This window comes from Anomaloglossus baeobatrachus, chromosome 2, assembly GCF_048569485.1.
Source record: "Anomaloglossus baeobatrachus isolate aAnoBae1 chromosome 2, aAnoBae1.hap1, whole genome shotgun sequence".
In the NCBI taxonomy this organism is placed as follows: Eukaryota; Metazoa; Chordata; class Amphibia; order Anura; family Aromobatidae; genus Anomaloglossus; species Anomaloglossus baeobatrachus.
The window spans coordinates 258,775,972-258,797,944 of NC_134354.1; the positions used below are offsets into that span (position 1 = coordinate 258,775,972).

General features: G+C 46.8%; 1 protein-coding gene across 1 annotated transcript in view; it reads left to right on the forward strand.

Annotated features, from left to right (window-relative positions):
- The window catches only part of PRICKLE4 (prickle planar cell polarity protein 4), a 113,602-nt gene that overhangs the window by 66,933 nt on the left and 24,696 nt on the right, over positions 1 to 21,973 (forward strand). Inside the window, exon 4 of the mRNA XM_075335782.1 lies at positions 2,458 to 2,595. Coding sequence (XP_075191897.1) covers positions 2,458 to 2,595 — 138 coding nt within the window. The remainder of the gene's footprint in view (positions 1 to 2,457; positions 2,596 to 21,973) is intronic.

The following is a 21,973-nucleotide window of genomic DNA, read 5'->3' on the forward strand; positions in this document are numbered from 1 at the left end:
ATCAGCCGAGTTTTTTTCAGCCCAGTCGGACCGATTTTACTCGCATAGATGTGTTTCCACCCTTAAGCAGAGAATGAATCCTCTATAGCAGCGGTCTCAAACACCCTGTGACTTCTTCTTCAGGCCTGCTGGCACTTTGACCCCTTGATGATCGGGACCAGTGCATGGGACCACGGTCGCAGTCAGCGCTTTACTTCAGTTCAATGATTTACAGCGCCACACAGAGAATCTCTTTACATCTATACCAATGGCAGCTGCCGGGCAATTAGAGGCCAGCCACCGAAGTCTATGTATGACGTCAGCTGCTGGCCTCTGATAGCCCGGCGGCTGCCATTGATATAGCTCCAGAGAGCTTCTCTGCGCAGTGCCGCAAATCAGTCATCTGAAGTAAAGCGCTGACTGAGGCAGGTCCTGCACTGGCTGCGATTATCGATTTGTCTATGAGCCTGCGGGCCGCAAGAAGGAGAAAAGAGAACACCGAGGGAATGGATGACAGGTGAGAAGAATTTTTTTTTCTTTGTTGTATATATGAACAACGGCATAATAGGGGTTAGTACTATAGGATGTACACATTACTACAAGAGGACCAGCATGGGCACTTTACTACAGTATGGGGACAAGGATGGGGCACATTACTAAAAGTTTGGGGCACATTCCTAAAGGATAGCGATAAGGAGGGTCATGTTACTACAGGATGAGGACCAGTATGGGCATATTACTACAGGATGAGGACCAGGATGGGCATATTACTACATAATGCGGATCAGGATGGGAACATTACTACAGAATGAGGACCAGGATGGGAACATTGCCACAGGATGGAGACAGTGATGGGCATGTTACTACAGGATGGGATAAGGATGAGCACATTACTACAGGATGCAGACCAGGATGGGCATATTACTACAGGATGCGGACCAAGATGGGCACATAACTACACGATGGGCACATTACTACAGGATGGAGAAAATGATGGGCACAATACTACAGAATGAACACATTACTACAAGAAGGGGATAAGGGTGGTCACATTACTACAAGGGGACAAGGAACGGCACATTACTACAGGATTGGTTGGTCAAAATTATTATATGGTGCCAATAGTAATACAATATTACTTCTCAGGAGAGGATAAATTGTAAAAAAAAAATCTAAATAAAGCATGAAATTTATCTTTTTAACATTAACAATTATATAGTGTGTGTGTGTGTGTGTGTGTGTGTGTGTGTGTGTGTGTGTGTGTGAGATCCAGAGGTGTATAGAAAAAAAGATCACAAAAATGTCACTTTGTCCAGCAAAGAATGTGGTCCCCCGGATAGAAATGTTTTCTATACTCAGCCGAGTTTGAGACCCCCTGCACTATAGAGAAGCTGGTGCCACTAGCAGCTGGGTTGTGCTTCATGATGCGTTGGTTTTGAGCAGCAGCACTGTGTGTCTATGCGAGAGGAGCAGGAGCCTAGGACTCCTCACCAACCTTAGACACATACTTTACTTTTCCAAGCGAGGGCTCTTTGCTCACCATTTCCTGGAGAGAGTTCCCTTCCCCAGAGCATAAGGAGACCTCTGTGATAGCTGGAATTCCATGCTCAACCAGGACTTCAAAACGGAGAGAATCAGAGCCGGATGCTGAGAGCGGTGAACATTTTGGAGACCTCACAAGGAATCGCAATACTCTGGTTTGAGGGACTGTAGAACGACCTCTACATGAGAGAAAGGTATTCCTGTGTCTTTTTGACAGTATTGGGATAAAACTGGCCAGAAATGGAGTCTCAAGCGGGGCCCACAGTTATCCCTGATTCATCTCTCTGAATGTCCTCACTCCTCCATAGCCAGGTCACTCCACTGTGCCTAAAACCTTTGTACGGTACTGTATGTGATCTCATGCCTTGACCTTTTTCATGTCAAATTATGGAAGGGACATTTGTGCTTACTTGGATTGGCAGATGATGAGCGGTTGGTTTTTTTTTTTTTTTTTTTTTTTTTTTTTTTGGAACTGTGTAAAATTTTATTAGCACAGAGGTAAATTAACCAGTAGATTACAGAATTGGTGGAAACACACTTCTGTATTATGAGATGGCATAGTGTGGTAAATGTTCCAGCCAGACCCAAGGGTAGAATCCAACAACTAATACCAGAAGGAGCGTGCACCCTTCTACTGTGAAAATCTATGACCACCCTGGAATAGCCTTTCCTTCCATCAGAACTTATGACCCTTTCCCCAGAGCTAGTGCTAATAATCTTTCAATTTCCATACTCTACAAGCCAAGATTTAATTTCGTAAAAATATATATTTTTTTTTTTTTTCTGTTTTCTAATTTTAGATATTCTGCTGCATATTATAGTAAGAAAAAATATGGTATCTTCTCAAAGTAAATATAACCAGGTGCTGCAGAAATCTTATGGACAAGATTATGAAATCTATAAATATAACATTTTCCCCACCGCTGTGTATTTCAGGAAAGGTTCTGTACTGTTTTGGGAGAGTTTGAAAGGAAGGAACTTCGAAAATTCAGTGCACATCGGAGAGCCCATTCAATGAGACATGGGTCCATCATTCACATCACTGCAGACCTTTCTGACAGCTGTTGTATGAGGGTAAGTGCATAGTGCAAGTCTATTTGCCAGCAATAATATATTGAAACTGTTCTGAAAATAGTAATTCATAAAGAACGGTACCTATGTTTGTATGTTAGAGCAAATGTAAGTATGGTCTTGTAACTTAATTTCATGAACAAGTATAATGGAAAGAGTGCTTTACAGTATATTTAAGAAGTGATTTTATTCCTTGTAGTCAATTCAGTTTTTTTTCATAGAATTAAACAAAAAAAATTGTGGTGATTCATGACGTTCCATGACTAACAGAGCAGCTGTGGAGGTAACTCCCACTGTTGTGCTATAGATCTGCTGTATAGTGGAACACAATACAGTATGATGAGCTATAGAATCGTTTCCAAGGACGGTGCTCCATACAAACATACAAAAGCTGCACATCATTCTGTTTAGTTCATTTCCACAAACAAGTATGACTAATTATTTTTTTTTTCTAATTTAGTGAGGGTTTGGAGGCTAAGGTTAGAAAGAAGGGAATTTTGTTTACTTACCGTAAATTCCTTTTCTTCTAGCTCCAATTGGGAGACCCAGACAATTGGGTGTATAGGCTATGCCTCCGGAGGCCGCACAAAGTATTACACTAAAAGTGTAAAGCCCCTCCCCTTCTGCCTATACACCCCCCGTGCTCCCACGGGCTCCTCAGTTTTGGTGCAAAAGCAAGAAGGAGGAAAAAATTATAAACTGGTTTAAAGTAAATTCAATCCGAAGGAATATCGGAGAACTGAAACCATTCAACATGAACAACATGTGTACACAAAAAAACAGGGGCGGGTGTTGGGTCTCCCAATTGGAGCTAGAAGAAAAGGAATTTACGGTAAGTAAACAAAATTCCCTTCTTCTTTGTCACTCCATTGGGAGACCCAGACAATTGGGACGTCCAAAAGCAGTCCCTGGGTGGGTAAATAATACCTCATAATAGAGCCGTAACGGCTCCGTCCTACAGGTGGGCAACCGCCGCCTGAAGGACTCTCCTACCTAGGCTGGCATCCGCCGAAGCATAGGTATGCACCTGATAGTGTTTCGTGAAAGTGTGCAGGCTCGACCAGGTAGCCGCCTGACACACCTGCTGAGCCGTAGCCTGGTGCCTCAAAGCCCAGGACGCACCCACGGCTCTGGTAGAATGGGCCTTCAGCCCTGAGGGAACCGGAAGCCCAGCTGAACGGTAAGCTTCGAGAATTGGTTCCTTGATCCACCGAGCCAGGGTTGATTTGGAAGCCTGTGACCCTTTACGCTGGCCAGCGACAAGGACAAAGAGTGCATCCGAGCGGCGCAGGGGCGCCGTACGAGAAATGTAGAGTCCGAGTGCTCTCACCAGATCTAACAAGTGCAAATCCTTTTCACATTGGTGAATTGGATGAGGGCAAAAAGATGGTAAGGAGATATCCTGATTGAGATGAAAAGGGGATACCACCTTAGGGAGAAATTCCGGAACCGGACGCAGAACCACCTTGTCCTGGTGAAACACCAGGAAAGGGGCTTTGCATGACAATGCTGCTAGCTCAGACACTCTCCGAAGTGAAGTGACTGCTACTAGGAAAACCACTTTCTGCGAAAGGCGTGCGAGAGAAATATCCCTCATTGGCTCGAACGGTGGTTTCTGAAGAACCATCAGCACCCTGTTCAGATCCCAGGGTTCCAACGGACATTTGTAAGGAGGGACGATGTGACAAACCCCCTGCAGGAACGTGCGTACCTGTGGAAGTCTGGCCAAGCGCTTCTGAAAAAACACAGAGAGCGCAGAGACTTGTCCCTTAAGGGAGCCAAGCGACAAACCCTTTTCCAATCCGGACTGAAGAAAGGACAGAAAAGTGGGCAAGGCAAATGGCCATGGAGAAAAACCCTGATCAGAGCACCACGACAGGAATATTTTCCACGTCCTGTGGTAGATCTTGGCGGACGTTGGTTTCCTAGCCTGTCTCATAGTGGCAATGACCTCTTGAGATAATCCTGAAGACGCTAAGATCCAGGACTCAATGGCCACACAGTCAGGTTGAGGGCCGCAGAATTCAGATGGAAAAACGGCCCTTGAGACAGCAAGTCTGGTCGGTCTGGTAGTGCCCACGGTTGGCCGACCGTGAGATGCCACAGATCCGGGTACCACGACCTCCTCGGCCAGTCTGGAGCGACGAGGATGGCGCGGCGGCAGTCGGCCCTGATCTTGCGTAACACTCTGGGCAACAGTGCCAGCGGAGGAAACACATAAGGGAGTTGAAACTGCGACCAATCCTGAACTAAGGCGTCTGCCGCCAGAGCTCTGTGATCGTGAGAACGTGCCATGAATGCCGTGACCTTGTTGTTGTGCCGGGACGCCATTAGGTCGACGTCCGGCATCCCCCAGCGGCAACAGATCTCCTGAAACACGTCCGGGTGAAGGGACCATTCCCCTGCGTCCATGCCCTGGCGACTGAGAAAATCCGCTTCCCAGTTTTCCACGCCCGGGATGTGAACTGCGGAGATGGTGGAGGCCGTGGCTTCCACCCACATCAAAATCCGCCGGACTTCCTGGAAGGCTTGCCGACTGCGTCTTCCTTCTTGGTGGTTGATGTAAGCCACCGCTGTGGAGTTGTCCGGCTGAATTCGGATCTGCTTGCCTTCCAGCCACTGCTGGAACACTTTTAGGGCCAGATACACTGCCCTGATCTCCAGAACATTGATCTGAAGTGATGACTCTTGCCGAGTCCACGTACCCTGAGCCCTGTGGTGGAGAAAAACTGCTCCCCACCCTGACAGACTCGCGTCTGTCGTGACCACCGCCCAGGATGGGGGTAGGAAGGATTTCCCCTTCGATAATGAAGTGGGATGAAGCCACCACCGAAGGGAAGCTTTGGTTGCCTGAGAGAGGGAGACGCTCCTGTCGAGGGACGTCGGCTTCCTGTCCCATTTGCGTAGGATGTCCCATTGAAGAGGACGCAGGTGAAACTGCGCGAAAGGGACTGCCTCCATTGCTGCCACCATCTTCCCCAGGAAGTGCATGAGGCGCCTCAAGGGGTGTGACTGATCCTGAAGGAGAGATTGCACCCCCGTCTGTAGTGAACGCTGCTTGTTCAGCGGAAGCTTCACTATCGCTGAGAGGGTATAAAACTCCATGCCAAGATATGTCAGCGATTGGGCCGGTGTCAGATTTGACTTTGGAAAATTGATGATCCACCCGAAACTCTGGAGAGTCTCCAGAGTAGCGGTGAGGCTGTGCTGGCATGCCTCTTGAGAGGGAGCCTTGACCAGCAGATCGTCTAAGTAAGGGATCACCGAGTGACCCTGAGAGTGGAGGACCGCCACTATTGCAGCCATGACCTTAGTGAAAACCCGTGGGGCTGTCGCCAGGCCGAACGGCAGTGCCACGAACTGAAGGTGTTCGTCTCCTATGGCGAAGCGCAGGAAGCGCTGATGCTCTGGAGCAATCGGTACGTGGAGATAAGCATCTTTGATATCGATCGATGCAAGGAAATCTCCTTGGGACATTGAGGCGATGACGGAGCGGAGGGATTCCATCCGGAACCGCCTGGTCTTTACGTGTTTGTTGAGCAGTTTTAGGTCCAGGACAGGACGGAAAGACCCGTCCTTCTTTGGAACCACAAACGGGTTGGAGTAAAAACCGTGACCCTGTTGCTGAAGAGGAACGGGACCACCACTCCTTCTGCCTTCAGAGTGCCCAGCGCCTGCAGAAGAGCATCGGCTCGCTCGGGAGGCGGAGATGTTCTGAAAAATCGAGTCGGAGGACGAGAGCTGAACTCTATCCTGTAACCGTGAGACAGGATGTCTCTCACCCAACGGTCTTTTACCTGTGGCAGCCACATGTCGGAAAAGCGGGAGAGCCTGCCACCGACCGAGGATGCGGTGTGAGGAGGCTGTAAGTCATGAGGAAGCCGCCTTGGTAGCGGCACCTCCAGCGGTCTTTTTAGGGCGTGACTTAGACCGCCATGGATCGGAGTTCCTCTGATCCTTCTGAGGCCTTTTGTACGAGGAGAATTGGGACCTGCCCGCACTCCGAAAGGACCGAAACCTCGACTGTCCCCTCCTCTGTTGGGGTAATTTTGGTTTGACCTGGGGTAAGGATGTTTCCTTTCCCTTGGATTGTTTGATGATCTCATCCAGCCTCTCACCAAACAAACGGTCGCCAGAAAATGGCAAACCGGTTAAGGACTTTTTGGAAGCCGAATCTGCCTTCCATTCCCGTAGCCACAAGGCCCTGCGTATTGCCACCGAATTGTCGGCTGCAACCGCCGTACGGCTCGCAGAGTCCAGGACAGCATTAATAGCGTAGGACGCAAATGCCGACGTTTGAGAAGTTATGGACGCCACTTGCGGCGCAGACGTACGTGTGAGTGCGTCAATTTGCGCCTGACCCGCTGAAATAGCTTGGAGTGCCCATACGGCTGCGAATGCTGGAGCAAAAGACGCGCCGATAGCTTCATAAATGGATTTCAACCAGAGCTCCATCTGTCTGTCAGTGGCATCCTTGAGTGAAGCCCCATCTTCAACTGCAACTAAGGATCTAGCCGCCAGTCTGGAGATTGGAGGATCCACCTTGGGACACTGAGTCCAGCCCTTGACCACGTCAGGGGGGAAGGGATAACGTGTATCCTTAAGGTGCTTGGAAAAACGCTTATCTGGACAAACTCGGTGTTTCTGGACTGCCTCTCTGAAATCGGAGTGATCCAGAAACCTACTCGTTGTACGCTTGGGGAACCTGAAACGGAATTTCTCCTGCTGAGAGGCTGACTCCTCCACTGGAGGAGCTGAGGGAGAAATATCCAACATTTGATGTATGGACGCGATAAGATCATTCACTATGGCGTCACCATCAGGAGTATCAAGGTTGAGAGCGGCCTCAGGCTCAGAATCCTGATCAGCTACCTCCGCTTCATCATACAGAGAGTCATCCCTCTGAGACCCTGAACAATGTGATGAGGTCGAGGGGATTTCCCAGCGAGCTCGCTTAGGCGGTCTGGGGCTGCGGTCCGTGTTAGAGACCTCACCCTGGGATCTATGAGACACCCCGGGGGAACATTGTTGTTCCAACTGAGGGGAACCAGGGGGCAGTGATTCCACAGTGCCCATGGTCTGAGATACCGGTCTGGACTGCAAAGCTTCTAGAATCTTAGCCATAGTCTCAGAAAGTCCGTCAGTAAAAACTGCAAACTCCGTCCCTGTCACCTGGACAGTGTTAGCTGGTTGTTCCCCCTGGGCCCCCCTTAGCAGAGGCTCCGGCTGAGTAAGTGCCACAGGGGCCGAGCAGTAAACACAATGAGGGTCAGTGGAACCTGCCGGTAGCGAGGTTGTACATGCGGCGCAGGCAGCATAGTAAGCCTGTGTTTTGGCACCCCTGCTTCTTGTGGGCGCCATGCTGTTGTCTCCTTTGAGCAACACAACAGGGTATATAGCTAGAAATCAACTGTGCACCATACAGTGTAAAGTATAGCCTATAAACATATAATCTATAATTACACTTCTGCACAAGTGGGGCCAGCTCAGGAGCTGATTACCGCCCGCTTAAAGCGGTTGTGTGGCCACCAGAATCCCTGCCTGGGTCCCCCAGAGCTTGTCTCCCCTCTGCAGCGTCCGAGGAGCTGACAGGAATGGCTGCCGGCGTCCTGAGGAGAGGAGGGAGCCGTGGGCGTGACCCAGAAAGTGCGGGAACTGGTGCCCCACTGTGCACAGTGAGGGGGGTGGAGTATGCAAAGCATGCTCCAGCCCTCAGTGCTGCCGTGCTGTACAACGTCCCGCCCTTCCCCTGACTGGCAGGGCTGGGGGCGGGAAGAAAAAGAGACTAGGCCCAAAAGCCGGGGACTCTAGTTATAAGCGCGGCCGCCGTATAAGCGCGGTCTGCGCGGAAGTCCCCGGCGCACTAACAGTCCCAGCCGCGCCGCAGTGTTAACCATGGCAGCGGCGGTCAGCGCGGTAGTCCCCATACACAAACACACTCAGCGACGCTGCAGTGTGTAATGGCACAAACGCGGTCAGCGCCGCGGTCCCCGGTGCACTAGCACACCCAGCAATGCTGGAGTGTCGCTGTGCGCAGTCCCCACGGGGACACAGAGTACCTCAAAGTAGCAGGGCCATGTCCCTGAACGATACTCGGCTCCTATCCAGCAGAGTCCTCAGGAGCTGTGGATGGAGCACGGTCTCAGTGCCTGGAGACCGATAGGATCCCACTTCACCCAGAGCCCTAAGGGGGATGGGGAAGGAAAACAGCATGTGGGCTCCAGCCTCCGTACCCGCAATGGATACCTCAACCTTAACAACACCGCCGACAAGAGTGGGGTGAGAAGGGAGCATGCTGGGGGCCCTGTTAAGGGCCCTCTTTTCTTCCATCCGACATAGTCAGCAGCTGCTGCTGACTAATCTGTGGAGCTATGCGTGCATGTCTGCCTCCTTCGCACAAAGCAAAAAACTGAGGAGCCCGTGGGAGCACGGGGGGTGTATAGGCAGAAGGGGAGGGGCTTTACATTTTTAGTGTAATACTTTGTGCGGCCTCCGGAGGCATAGCCTATACACCCAATTGTCTGGGTCTCCCAATGGAGCGACAAAGAAAAAATGCAACATAAACTTGTAGTGTTATCATGGATAGATGGAAAAAAAGTAGATTTGAACACTTTTTAAAGAATCTGAAAGAAATAATCAAAATTGAGAAAAAAAAGCTAGAGTTTCATCAAGAGTTGTGCCTCGTCATTCATGGGCCTGTATGAATTGGCTATTTTAATAAGCTTAGTTTATATAGATAATTCATTTTAAAATGTATACACTCTGTATTTTCATATCTCTCGGTGCATACCATGTGCTGTTGCACTATGTTGTTTGTGTGTGTGTGTGTGTATATCTAATATATAAAGCTAAATGTGTGTGTGTGTGTCCGGGATTGTGGCGAATAACTGTAAAGCGCGGGGTTAAAATTTCCCCTCAAAACATTAGCCTATGATGTTCTCGGGGTCCAGACATGTGAGTGTGCAAAATTTTGTGGCTGTAGCTGCGACGGTGCAGATGCCAATCCCAGACATACATACACACCACACACACATTCAGCTTTATATATTAGATATATCTAATATATAAAGCTGAGTGTGTGTATATCCGGGATTGGCATCTGCACCGTCGCAGCTACAGCCACAAAATTTTGCACACTCACACTTCTGGACCCCAAGAGCGTCATAGGCTATGTTTTGAGGGGAAATTTTAACTAAGAGACAGACACGGAAAGAGACAGACACGGATATACAGAGCTGGAGACAGAGAATGGGAGAGAAACAGAGAGATATATACAGAGGGGGAGACAGAGAATGGGAGAGAAACAGAGAGACAGTTACTATCCTGGGCGTTACTACATTCAATTTATACATTCTATCCCGGGAATGTTAATACATTTTATTAACAACAGTTATTAACCTGGGCGAAGCCGGGTAGTACAGTGTATATATGTATGTATGTATGTATGTATATATATATAATATATATAATATATAATTATAATATATAATTATAATATATAATATATAATATGTATATAATACACACACACACACGGTACAGAAAGACAACAGAAATGTAGAAATTTTTGCAAATTTATTAAACAAGAAAACTGAAACATCACGTGGTCAGAAGTATTCAGACACTCATATTTAAGTCACATGTAATGATGAGCGAGTTTCGAAATACTCGGATTCGTAGACTATGGCACACAATATTTTTCATATTGAGTCACTGTGAAATGCTCACTGCTGACTTAATAGGCAGCTTCTTAGACCTTTTGTAATCGTATAAATTCACTCTCAAAATAATTTTGTCCTATAAAAAAAATAATGTATATTATAATTCCAGCAAGAACAGGGAACCATGTACAGTGGGGAAAATAAGTATTTGATACACTGACAATTTTGCAAGTTTTCCCACCTACAAAGAATGGAGAGCTCTGTATTTGTACACCTCACCTGTGAGACACAGAATCTAAAAAAAATCCAGAAAATCACATTGTATGTTTTTAAATACTTTGCATTTTATTGCATGAAAAAATACGTATTTGATACAATAGAAAAAAGAACTTAATATTTGGTACAGAAACCTTTGTTTGCAATTACAGAGATCAGACGTTTCCTGTAGATTCTGTTTCTCTCAGTTGAAGTGTACCTATGATAAAAATTTCAGACCTCCATTCTTTGTAGGTGGGAATCGACAGTGTATCAAATACTTATTTTCCCCACTGTATAATTTTAGATAGAAATAAAACAAACTTTGCATAAATCAATAGTTCAGATGACAAATATAAAGTTTGTAAAATATGTCATTAGATAGCTTTACATTGAATTTCCAATCTCAGGCTTTTCTTAGGTACAGCTCACTAAGGGTACTGTCTCACTAAACGACGTACCAGCGATTCCGACCACAATATGACCTGGTCAGGATCGCTGGTGCGTCGCTACATGTTTGCTGGTGAGCTGTCAATCAGGCAGATCTCACCTGCGACTCTGCACTTGGTAACCAAGGTAGATATCGGGTAACTAAGCATAACGCTTTGCTTGGTTACCCGATATTTACCTTGGTTACCAGCGTACACCGCTTAGCGCTGACCAGACTATAAGAAATAAGATTCTCTGGTCTGATGAGACGAAGATAGAACTTTTTGGGGATTAATTCTAAGCAGTATGTGTCGAGAAAACCAGGCACTGCTCATCACCTGCCCAATACAATCCCAACATTGAAACATGGTGGTGGCCGCATCATACTGTGGGGGTGTAGGGACAGGATGACTTGTTGCAATTGAAGGAAAGATGAATGCGGCAAAGTACAGAGAGATCCTGGAAGAAAACCTCTTCCTAAGTGCTCTGGACTTCAGACTTGGCCAAAGGTTCACCTTCCAACAAAACAGTGACCCTCAGCACACAGCTAAAATAACAAAGGAGTGGCTTCAGAAGAACTCTGTGACCATTCTTAACTGGCCCAGCCAGAGCCCTGACCTAAACCCAATTGAGTTTCTCTGGAGATACCTGAAAATGGCTATCCACCAATGTTCACCATCCAACCTGATGGAACTGGAGAGGATCTGCAAGGAAAAATGGCAGAGGATCCCCAAATCCAGCTGTGAAAAACTTGTTGCATCATTCCCAAGAAGACACATGGCTGTTCTAGCTCAAAAGGGTGCTTCTACTCAATACTGAGCAAGGTCTGAATACTTATGACCATGTGATATTTCAGTTTTTCGTGTTTGTAGAAATATTTGCAAATTTATTAATTTCTGGGTTTTTTTGTCAAGATGTGGTACAGAGTGTACATTAATGAGGAAAATAATGAACTTTTTTGAATTTACCAAATGGCTGCAATGAAACAGAGTTAAAAATTTAAAGGGGTCTGAATACTTTCCGTACCCACTGTATATCTATTATAAACACACATGTATAATTATAATAATTGGCATCACAGTAGTTTCTGCTTGTTCAAACATCACCAGAATGAAGCAAATGTGTTTGGTTATTTTGTTTTTAATATGCATTTAGAGCTGGTGACTACCTTCATAGTTGCCTGAGCACTCCTGCCATGAGGCTGGAGTCACACTTGTGTGGAGCTCTGATCAGAGTTTGATCAGTGTCATTAACCTAATCAGATTTTCTTGGATGAGGGAATCTATGGTCGTGTGTGAACCTAGCCTTAAGCTGGTGTCACACTAAACGACAGCGACAACGACGTCGCTGTTACGTCACCATTTTCGGTGACGTAACAGCGACCTTGTAAGTCGCTGTTATGATCGCTGCTTAGCTGTCAAACACAGCAGAAGCAGCGATCATAACGTCGCTGTGCTACATGTTCAGAGAGCAGGGAGCCGCGCTTAGCGCTGGCTCCTTGCTCTCCTGCAGCACACATCGGGTTAATTAACCCGATGTGTGCTGCAGCTACATGTCACAGTTCAGAGAGCAGGGAGCCGCGCTTAGCGCTGGCTCCTTGCTCTCCTGCAGCACACATCGGGTTAATTAACCCGATGTGTGCTGCAGCTACATGTCACAGTTCAGAGAGCAGGGAGCCGCGCTTAGCGCTGGCTCCTTGCTCTCCTGCAGCACACATCGGGTTAATTAACCCGATGCGTACTGCAGCCACATGTCACAGTGCAGGAGCCGGCACTGGCAGCAATAGCGGAGGCTGGTAACCAGCGTAAACATCGGGTAACCAGGGAAAGGTCTTCCCTTGGTTACCCGATGTTTACGCTGGTTACAGCTTACCGCAGCTGCCAGTGCCGGCTCCTGATCGCTTCATTTCGTCGCTCTCTCGCTGTCACACACAGCGATGTGTGTGTCACAGCGGGAGAGTGACGACCAAAAAATGAAGCTGGACATTCAGCAACGACCGGCGACCTCACAGCAGGGGCCAGGTCGTTGCTGGATGTCACACACAGCGACAGCGACGGGACGTCGCTGCAACGTCACAGAAAATGGTGACGTAGCAGCGACGTCGTTGTCGTCGTCGTTATGTGTGACACCAGCTTTAGGCTGTGTTCACTGTGTCTGCACACTTAGCCTAATGAATACTTGGGAGCTTTTCTTTTTGGCACAAATTCAGCAGACAATTGTTAAGTGTGGTGTTTCGGCCTCAGTCTGGCAGACATGCGTATGGATACCGTTTGTTTTACTGTATAGAAAAACACAGCAGATGATTTTTCCTATGAAGAGGGCCATTTCAAACAAACATACATCATGCGTTCTGCTTTATTCTTATTATTATTATACATTGTGTCCCTATTGTGGACAGATGCATTCATCTTTACTGTGTACACTGTCGGGCAAATATGTAGCCGAGCTGTTTTTAATCAGTGCTGTATGCTACCTGCTCTTTAAATGTGTATGGTTTGAAGCAGGGCTGTGGAGTCTGTAAGCCAAACATCCGAATCCGACTCAAACGCCTCAATTTCCCTTGCAACGACTCCACGACTCCGACTCCCACATATATATTGCTTATATTTAAGTGAAAAATGTATTGTAGTACAATGTGAACATTAGACATTTAATCATTTTTATGATACAATAATCAAGATATTTAGATAGAACATAAATGTATTTATTGGAATGCAACTTTAGAACACAAAAAACTAATAAATTGTGAATATGTAATGCACTATGTAATATATAGATTTTTTTTTATAAATATATAATATAATATACTAGCTGTACTACCCGGCTTCGCCCGGGTTTATAACTGTTGTTAACAAAATAGAAAGTATTAACATTCCCGGGATAGAATGTATAAATAGAATGTATTAACGCCCGGGATAGTAACTGTCTCTCTGTTTCTCTCCCATTCTCTGTCTATCTCCCCCTCTGTATATATCTCTGTCTCTCTCTCTATCTCTTTCCCTGTCTGTCTCTGACTGTCTCTGTCTCTTTCTCCGTCTGTCTCAATCTCTTTCCCTGTCTGTCTCTTTCCTCTTTCCCTCTGTCTCTTTCCCTGTCTCTTACCCTGTCTGTCTCTTTCCCTTTCTTTCCCTGTCTGTCTGTTTCCCTGTGTCTGTCTCTGTCTCTTTTGCCTGTGTCTGTCTCTTAACCTGTCTTTCTCTTTCCCTGTCTGTCTGTCTCTTTGCCTGTCTCTGTCTCTTACCCTGTCTATGTCTGTCTCTTTCCCTGTCTGTGTCTGTCTCTTTCCCTGGCTGCATTGTGACACGCCAACATTCCATATAAGGGCGTGGCAGCGCATTCTTCTGAAGTTCTGGCTGCACACACTTCCGGTTCCGTCCATATACCTCGCTCTGACCCGGACTTGCAGTCCACACAAACACACACATTTACGCACAAACACGCACGCACATACAGTATTATGCTCACCTTACCTTCCGTTCCATCACCGGCCTCATGGTCACATGATCACAGTCCCAGGAGAGCGGCGATGGAACGGAAGGTAAGGTGAGCATATAATATGTTCGTGTGCTTGTGTGAGTTTGTACATGTTTTTGTGTGTGTTTGTGCATGTATGAAATGACAGAATAGGGGACCAGGATGGGACATTTTAACATTTATATATATATATATATATATATATATATATATATATATATATATATATATATATATATATATATATAAAATATATATATATATATATATATATATATATATAAAATATATATATATATAATCTCTCACTATGTAGTAAATAGGGATGAGTGAATGTTTTCGCCACGATTCGGTATCCGATGGAGATAACGCACCATTCGCTATCCGACGGATAAAACAACATCCGCTCCGATATTTTCATTTCTGACTTCCTGGCGCTTGCCTTCCAGCCAATGAACACATCTGATGTTGCTTGCCCTCACAGTAATGCCACAGCTATCTTTCTTGTGGTGTTAGTGTGATTGGCTTGGCCGCACAGCATCATAGGGGCTATATAAGCCAGTGGCCATTTTGTGAACACACAGTGATAGACTGTATTGTGTGCGGGAGAGCGTTCGTAGATCCTACTAATAAATAGTCCTTGTAAGAGCTGAACACAGTGTCTAGTAGCTAATGGATGTGGCAATTCCGGGCGGCTGCTGGCTGATATTTGTAGGTTGGGGGGGGCTCCCCATAACATGGGGCTCCCTATCCTGAGAATACCAGCCTTCAACCATGTGGCTTTACTTTGGCTGGTATCAAAATTGGGGGGGACCGCACACCGTTTTTTTTAATTATAGATTTATTTTACTGCACTACATAGACCCACCCACCGGCGGCTGTGATTGGTTGCAGTGAGACAGCTGTCACTCAGCGTGGGGGCGCGTCTGAATGCAACCAATCATAGGCGCCTGTGGGCGGGGGAAGCAGGGAATACGAGATGGAATAATGAGCGGCTGGCTTTTTCAAAAGCTGGAGAAGCCGCCAGAGCAGTGTGACAGCCGTTGCAGCGCTGCGCCGGGGATCGGTGAGTATGAGAGAGGAGGGAGAGACCGACAGACCTGCGTTCTGTTTGTCAAAAAAGCGATTTGGTTTGAGAGCTGTTCTGGCAACTACGTAAAAGCCGCGTGCTGCTGTGAGCACGTTATTCCAAGACACTAGAAATGCAGTCACGCACCTTCTACAGGCTGTGCCCATACTTTTTCTGCACTTTACCATCCATTTCAGCCTTTTCCTCAGTCACCATAGCTCGCCGTAAGGTCCAACGTGAAATTATTCGAGTTTCCCCTAGACTTACATTGCGTATCAAATATTCACGAATAGTGCCAACCTATTTGTCGGATATTCGTCAAAGCGGATATTTTCCTATTCGATCATACCTAGTAATATACTATGTAAGTGGCAAAAAACAGTTTTCAACAAAAACATACTAAATAACATTTGTACAGTCTATGAATTTGTTCTAAGAAATAGAATTGCTTCCTTCAGATCCTCATTCATAGATGACCTCAAATCTGACCTAATAATTTTAAGGCTAGAGAACAACCTCTCTACACTAACTTGGGTTGGAGGCAAAGTCGTAACCACATGGGCAACATTTCTAACAATTTCCGGGTATAAAAGAATTGCCTCATGCACAGTCAGTTTTGATGAACGGTTGAATTTTTCTATTTCTTTGAGAGCAAGTGAAAACTTTTGCTGAAATCTGGTCAATCTGCTGCTATAGGAGACAGAGTGAAATATTTTTCCTTGCGGCAACGCTTTGCTGCTCCATGTTAACCAAATACTTGTCAAAGTTAAACTCCTCATCTGATGAGGATGAAGATATGGCAGCAGTAGCACCGTCAGGACCCAAGTCCTCTTGCGCCTGCCAATCCTGTAGGCCACTCCTAACTGCTACCTCAGTCAGAGCTTCTTTTCCTTTAATAAGCTGTTGATTATCAAGCAGTATAAGATGACTTGGGTCCACATAAACAGCTGCCAGAAGAATTTTATTTTTAAATAGCTGTGTCTCGGTTTCATTGAAGCAGAAATGCCATCTGCGACTAAACCTCCTCTTAGGGACAGGCAAAATAGTAAGTTCTTCTACTCCCTTATGACCATGCCAGGAGTTAAATCCTCAGATTGTAATTTTTTAGTCACGGTAAATGGGTGATTTAAGCAATTCCTTCAATTCAGCCACCTGTGTCCATTGACCTTCATTTAGGGTTACCTGAGGGTTCGCCATATCTATATGAAATGGTTTTAGTTCAAGAAATCGCTCAATCATTAAATAAGTGCTGGCCCACCGAGTGGCTTGATCGACAATTGCCCCTTTCCCAGCACGTCTCTTCAAGATGGAATCAATTTTAGGGGTTCTGGCGGCAATAACCAATATCCTCACTTTTCCAATCAGATTTCCAGCATGTCCCTCTTGCAGACGATCTCTTATTGCCAGCTGCAGCGTGTGCACAACATGTGATGTATATGAAAGTGTTTTGAAGCAGCTTCATCAAGATCATCTAATTCTAAAGTATCATATTGCTGTGCTTCTGTTGTAATATCTGTTTTTTCCTCAGTTACATGAACAGCACTGTGGCCTTCCATCTCAAACATACTGAATCCTAAATTTTCTTCTAGCTGTTGTGAACTGTCATTCATCAGTTTAATTGTACTTATCATGTTTGAAGCATTGTCCGTTACAATAGCAAGAACCTGTTCTTTTTTGAGTTCGTAATCTTGCAGAACTTTTTCCACTAAGGCCTGTAGAAACTGGCTGGTGTGATGGGCTTTAGTATCTTTTACTGCCATTGTCTTGGTAACCGTTTCTTTGTTGTGACAAACATATTGAACATCGATGGCAAAATAGTTCACTCTGTGATGTGTGCAGACATCCATTTTATGAAACATGCAGCGTCTTTTGAGAGTCTTTTTAAGATCTTCCTTTTTTTTTTAGGGCTTCTTCGATCACTAATTTTCTAATACTTTCTCTTTCCAGAGAAACACCAAGTTTGCGGGCCATTTCTCCATTAAGAGCTGTAAAAGCTGGTCGTGCAAATAATGATAATGGTACACCGTCCTTCACAACAAGCTGTATGAGCTGTCTTCTAAACATATCTGCTGTCATTGTTACAGTGACTTTGTCATTTACAAAATATCTTGTTAATGATGTTTGATTTGCTCTTTCCTCCACCTTTGTCTGGCAGGAACTGCTGGGCACTGGTTTCTTGGTGCTGTTGGCGAACTAGGGAACAGGGAGCCGGCACTGGCAGTGTGAGAGCGGCGGACGCTGGTAACGAAGGTAAATATCGGGTAACCAAGGTAAGGGCTTCTTGGTTACCCGATGTTTACCGTGGTTACCATGGCTCCTGCTGCCTGCACACGTAGCAGAGTACACATCGGGTAATTAACCTGATGTGTACTCTGGCTAGGAGTGCAGGGAGCCAGCGCTAAGCGGTGAGCGCTGGTAACCAAGGTAAATATCGGATTGGTTACCCGATATTTACCTTAGTTACCAAGCGCAGCATCGCTTCCACGCGGCGCTGGGGGCTGGTCACTGGTTGCTGGTGAGATCTGCCTGTGTGACAGCTCACCAGCAACCTGTGTAGCGACGCTCCAGCGATCCCTGCCAGGTCAGGTTGCTGGTGGGATCACTGGAGCGTCGCTTAGTGTGACATCTCACCAGCGACCTCCTAGCAACTTACCAGCGATCCCTATCAGGTTGTATCGTTGTTGGGATCGCTGGTAAGTTGTTTAGTGTGTCTGGGCCTTTAGCAGCTCACTGCGTGTACAGATAAGAGCTGTGTACACGGAGTACAGTTATCTACACACTAAACAGTCTTATATTACACAAGTCTGTACAAATTTTTGTGTTATCACATTACAAAACAGTCGGGTTTTACACGCATATGTCCGTACTTGCTAAGCCAAAAAGCTTGCTCATTTAACCCCACAAGCGAGCATTTTACTTGTTCATTGGGTGATCGGCAGCCTATGTGGACTGCAAAATTATCTTGGGCTTTAATAAGGGCTCTCTGGGGGGATGTTTTTAGGTTGTTGTGCAGTATAAACTATGAGCACTACCTTTTGTTGGTTAAAAATATAAACAAAAGAAGGAAATAACAATACCCATATCTCTGGAACCATGTGGCAGATTTAAAAAAAAAAATAAAATCTTTAAATACTCTATGTAACAATGAAAGTAAAAACTGTTATTTTTAACCTGGTCAGGTCCACATACTCAAATTTGCAGTGTTTACTAGATGTTTGGGTTTTTTAATGCATAGCAATCAGTACTTAAAGGGTTCTCCACCTTTTTGAGGACATTTTTTTGTTTGTTTTCTTAAATGCATGCAGTTTGGGCTAAAAATCATTTTTTGCATTTGGGTTTCATTGAAAATTTTGCAGTTTTCCTCTTAGGCTGAAGCCCCACGGGGTTATGTGCGAGTCCTCGCATGACACTCGGCTCACGCTCGCAGCACAGCAGGAGCCAAGTGTCGTGCGAGGGTCATGCGACTGGTCCGATCGTGCGATCAGACCACAGCTGCGGAGGAGAGTGAGGGATTTATCTCCCTATCTCCTCTGTTGCCGGCTATTGCGATTCTCGCACTGCACTCGCATTACACCGGTGGTCCGCGAGTGGAGTGTGATGTTTCTCTCGCCTCATAGACTTGAATGGTGCGAGTGAAACAGGATCGCATTCCACCCACAGCATGCTGCGACAGTTTTCCCGGTCCGATTAGGGCTGAGAAAATAATTGCTCATGGGAGCGGGCCCATAGAGTAATATTGGTCCAAGTGGAATCCGATTTTTATTTTTCTTTGTCGCTCCATTGGGAGACCCAGACAATTGGGTGTATAGCTTCTGCCTCCGGAGGCCACACAAAGTATTACACTTAAAAGTGTAAAGCCCCTCCCCTTCTGCCTATACACCCCCCCGTGCATCACGGGCTCCTCAGTTTTTATGCTTTGTGCGAAGGAGGGTGGGGAGCGGTCTTTCTCCACCACAGGGCTCAGGGTACCTGGACTCAGCCAGAGTCCTCCCTTCAGATCAATGTTCTGGAGATAAGGGCAGTGTATCTTGCCCTAAAGGCGTTCCAGCCGTGGCTGGAAGGCAAGCAGATCCGAATTCAGTCGGACAACTCCACCGCGGTGGCATACATCAACCACCAAGGCGGAACACGCAGTCGGCAAGCCTTCCAGGAAGTCCAGCGGATTCTGCTGTGGGTGGAAGCCACAGCCTCCACCATATCCGCAGTTCACATCCCGGGCGTAGAAAACTGGGAAGCAGACTTTCTCAGTCGCCAGGGCATGGACGCAGGGGAATGTTCCCTTCACCCGGACGTGTTTCAAGAGATCTGTTGCCGCTGGGGGATGCCGGACGTTGACCTAATGGCGTCCCGGCACAACAACAAGGTCCCGGCATTCATGGCACGGTCTCAAGATCACAGAGCTCTGGCGGCAGATGCCTTAGTTCAGGATTGGTTGCAGTTTCAACTGCCTTATGTGTTTCCTCCTCTGGCACTGTTGCCCAGAGTGTTACGCAAGATCAGGTCCGACTGCCGCCGCGCCATCCTCGTCGCTCCAGACTGGCCGAGGAGATCGTGGTACCCAGATCTGTGGCATCTCACGGTGGGCCAACCGTGGGCACTACCAGACTGACCAGACTTACTGTCTCAAGGGCCGTTTTTCCATCTGAATTCTGCGGCCCTCAACCTGACTGTGTGGCCATTGAGTCCTGGATCCTAGCGTCTTCAGGGTTATCTCAAGAGGTCATTGCCACTATGAGACAGGCTAGGAAACCAACGTCCGCCAAGATCTACCACAGGACGTGGAGGATATTCTTATCCTGGTGCTCTGATCAGGGTTTTACCCCCTGGCCATTTGCCTTGCCCACTTTTCTTTCCTTCCTTCAATCCGGATTGGAAAAGGGTTTGTCACTGGGCTCCCTTAAGGGACAAGTCTCTGCGCTCTCTGTCTTTTTTCAGAAGCGCCTAGCCAGACTTCCACAGGTACGCACGTTCCTGCAGGGGGTTTGTCACATAGTCCCTCCTTACAAGCGTCCGTTAGAACCCTGGGATCTGAACAGGGTGCTGATGGGTCTTCAGAAACCACCTTTCGAGCCAATGAAGGATATTTCTCTTTCACGCCTTTCGCAGAAAGTGGTCTTCCTAGTAGCAGTCACATCACTTCGGAGAGTGTCTGAGCTAGCAGCGCTGTCATGCAAACCCCCTTTCCTGGTGTTTCACCAGGACAAGGTGGTTCTGCGTCCGGTTCCGGAATTTCTCCCTAAGGTGGTATCCCCCTTTCATCTCAATCAGGATATCTCCTTACCCTCTTTCTGTCCTCATCCAGTTCACCAATGTGAAAAGGATTTGCACTTGTTGGATCTGGTGAGAGCACTCAGACTCTACATTTCTCGTACGGCGCCCCTGCGCCGCTCGGATGCACTCTTTGTCCTTGTCGCTGGCCAGCGTAAAGGGTCACAGGCTTCCAAATCAACCCTGGCTCGGTGGATCAAGGAACCAATTCTCGAAGCCTACCGTTCTTCTGGGCTTCCGGTTCCCTCAGGGCTGAAGGCCCATTCTACCAGAGCCGTGGGGGCGTCCTGGGCTTTGCGGCACCAGGCTACGGCTCAGCAGGTGTGTCAGGCGGCTACCTGGTCGAGCCTGCACACTTTCACGAAACACTATCAGGTGCATACCTATGCTTCGGCAGATGCCAGCCTAGGTAGGCGAGTCCTTCAGGCGGCGGTTGCCCACCTGTAGGAAGGGGCCGTTTTATGGCTCTATTACGAGGTTTTATTTTACCCACCCAGGGACTGCTTTTGGACGTCCCAATTGTCTGGGTCTCCCAATGGAGCGACAAAGAAGAAGGGAATTTTGTTTACTTACCGTAAATTCCTTTTCTTCTAGCTCCAATTGGGAGACCCAGCACCCGCCCCTGTTCCCTTCGGGCTGTTGTTCTTTGTGTACACATGTTCATGTTGAATGGTTTTCAGTTTTCCGAACTTCCTTCGGATTGAATTTACTTTAGACCAATTTATAAGTTTCCTCCTTCCTGCTTTTGCACCAAAACTGAGGAGCTCGTGATGCACGGGGGGGGTGTATAGGCAGAAGGGGAGGGGCTTTACACTTTTAAGTGTAATACTTTGTGTGGCCTCCGGAGGCAGAAGCTATACACCCAATTGTCTGGGTCTCCCAATTGGAGCTAGAAGAAAAGGAATTTACGGTAAGTAAACAAAATTCCCTTCATTTCATTCCACTCGCACAGTTTCTCTTGCCGTGTGTCCTAGGCCTTATAGCCGCTGTATCGCACTGTCTATTGCTGGCAGCAGAGTTTGAAAATAGTGGGTTTGGCCACATTATCTTTGAGATATATTTTGGGGACATGATTTTGTGGCATTTACTCCTATATCAGTATAACAGGTTCTTCTCCTACTCTTATTACTGTAGCTTTCCTCATAGGCTATGTGCGCACGTTGCGTTCTATTACGCAGCGTAAATGGTCACTTCATGTGCGTCACAGAACGCAGCCGAAAAGCTG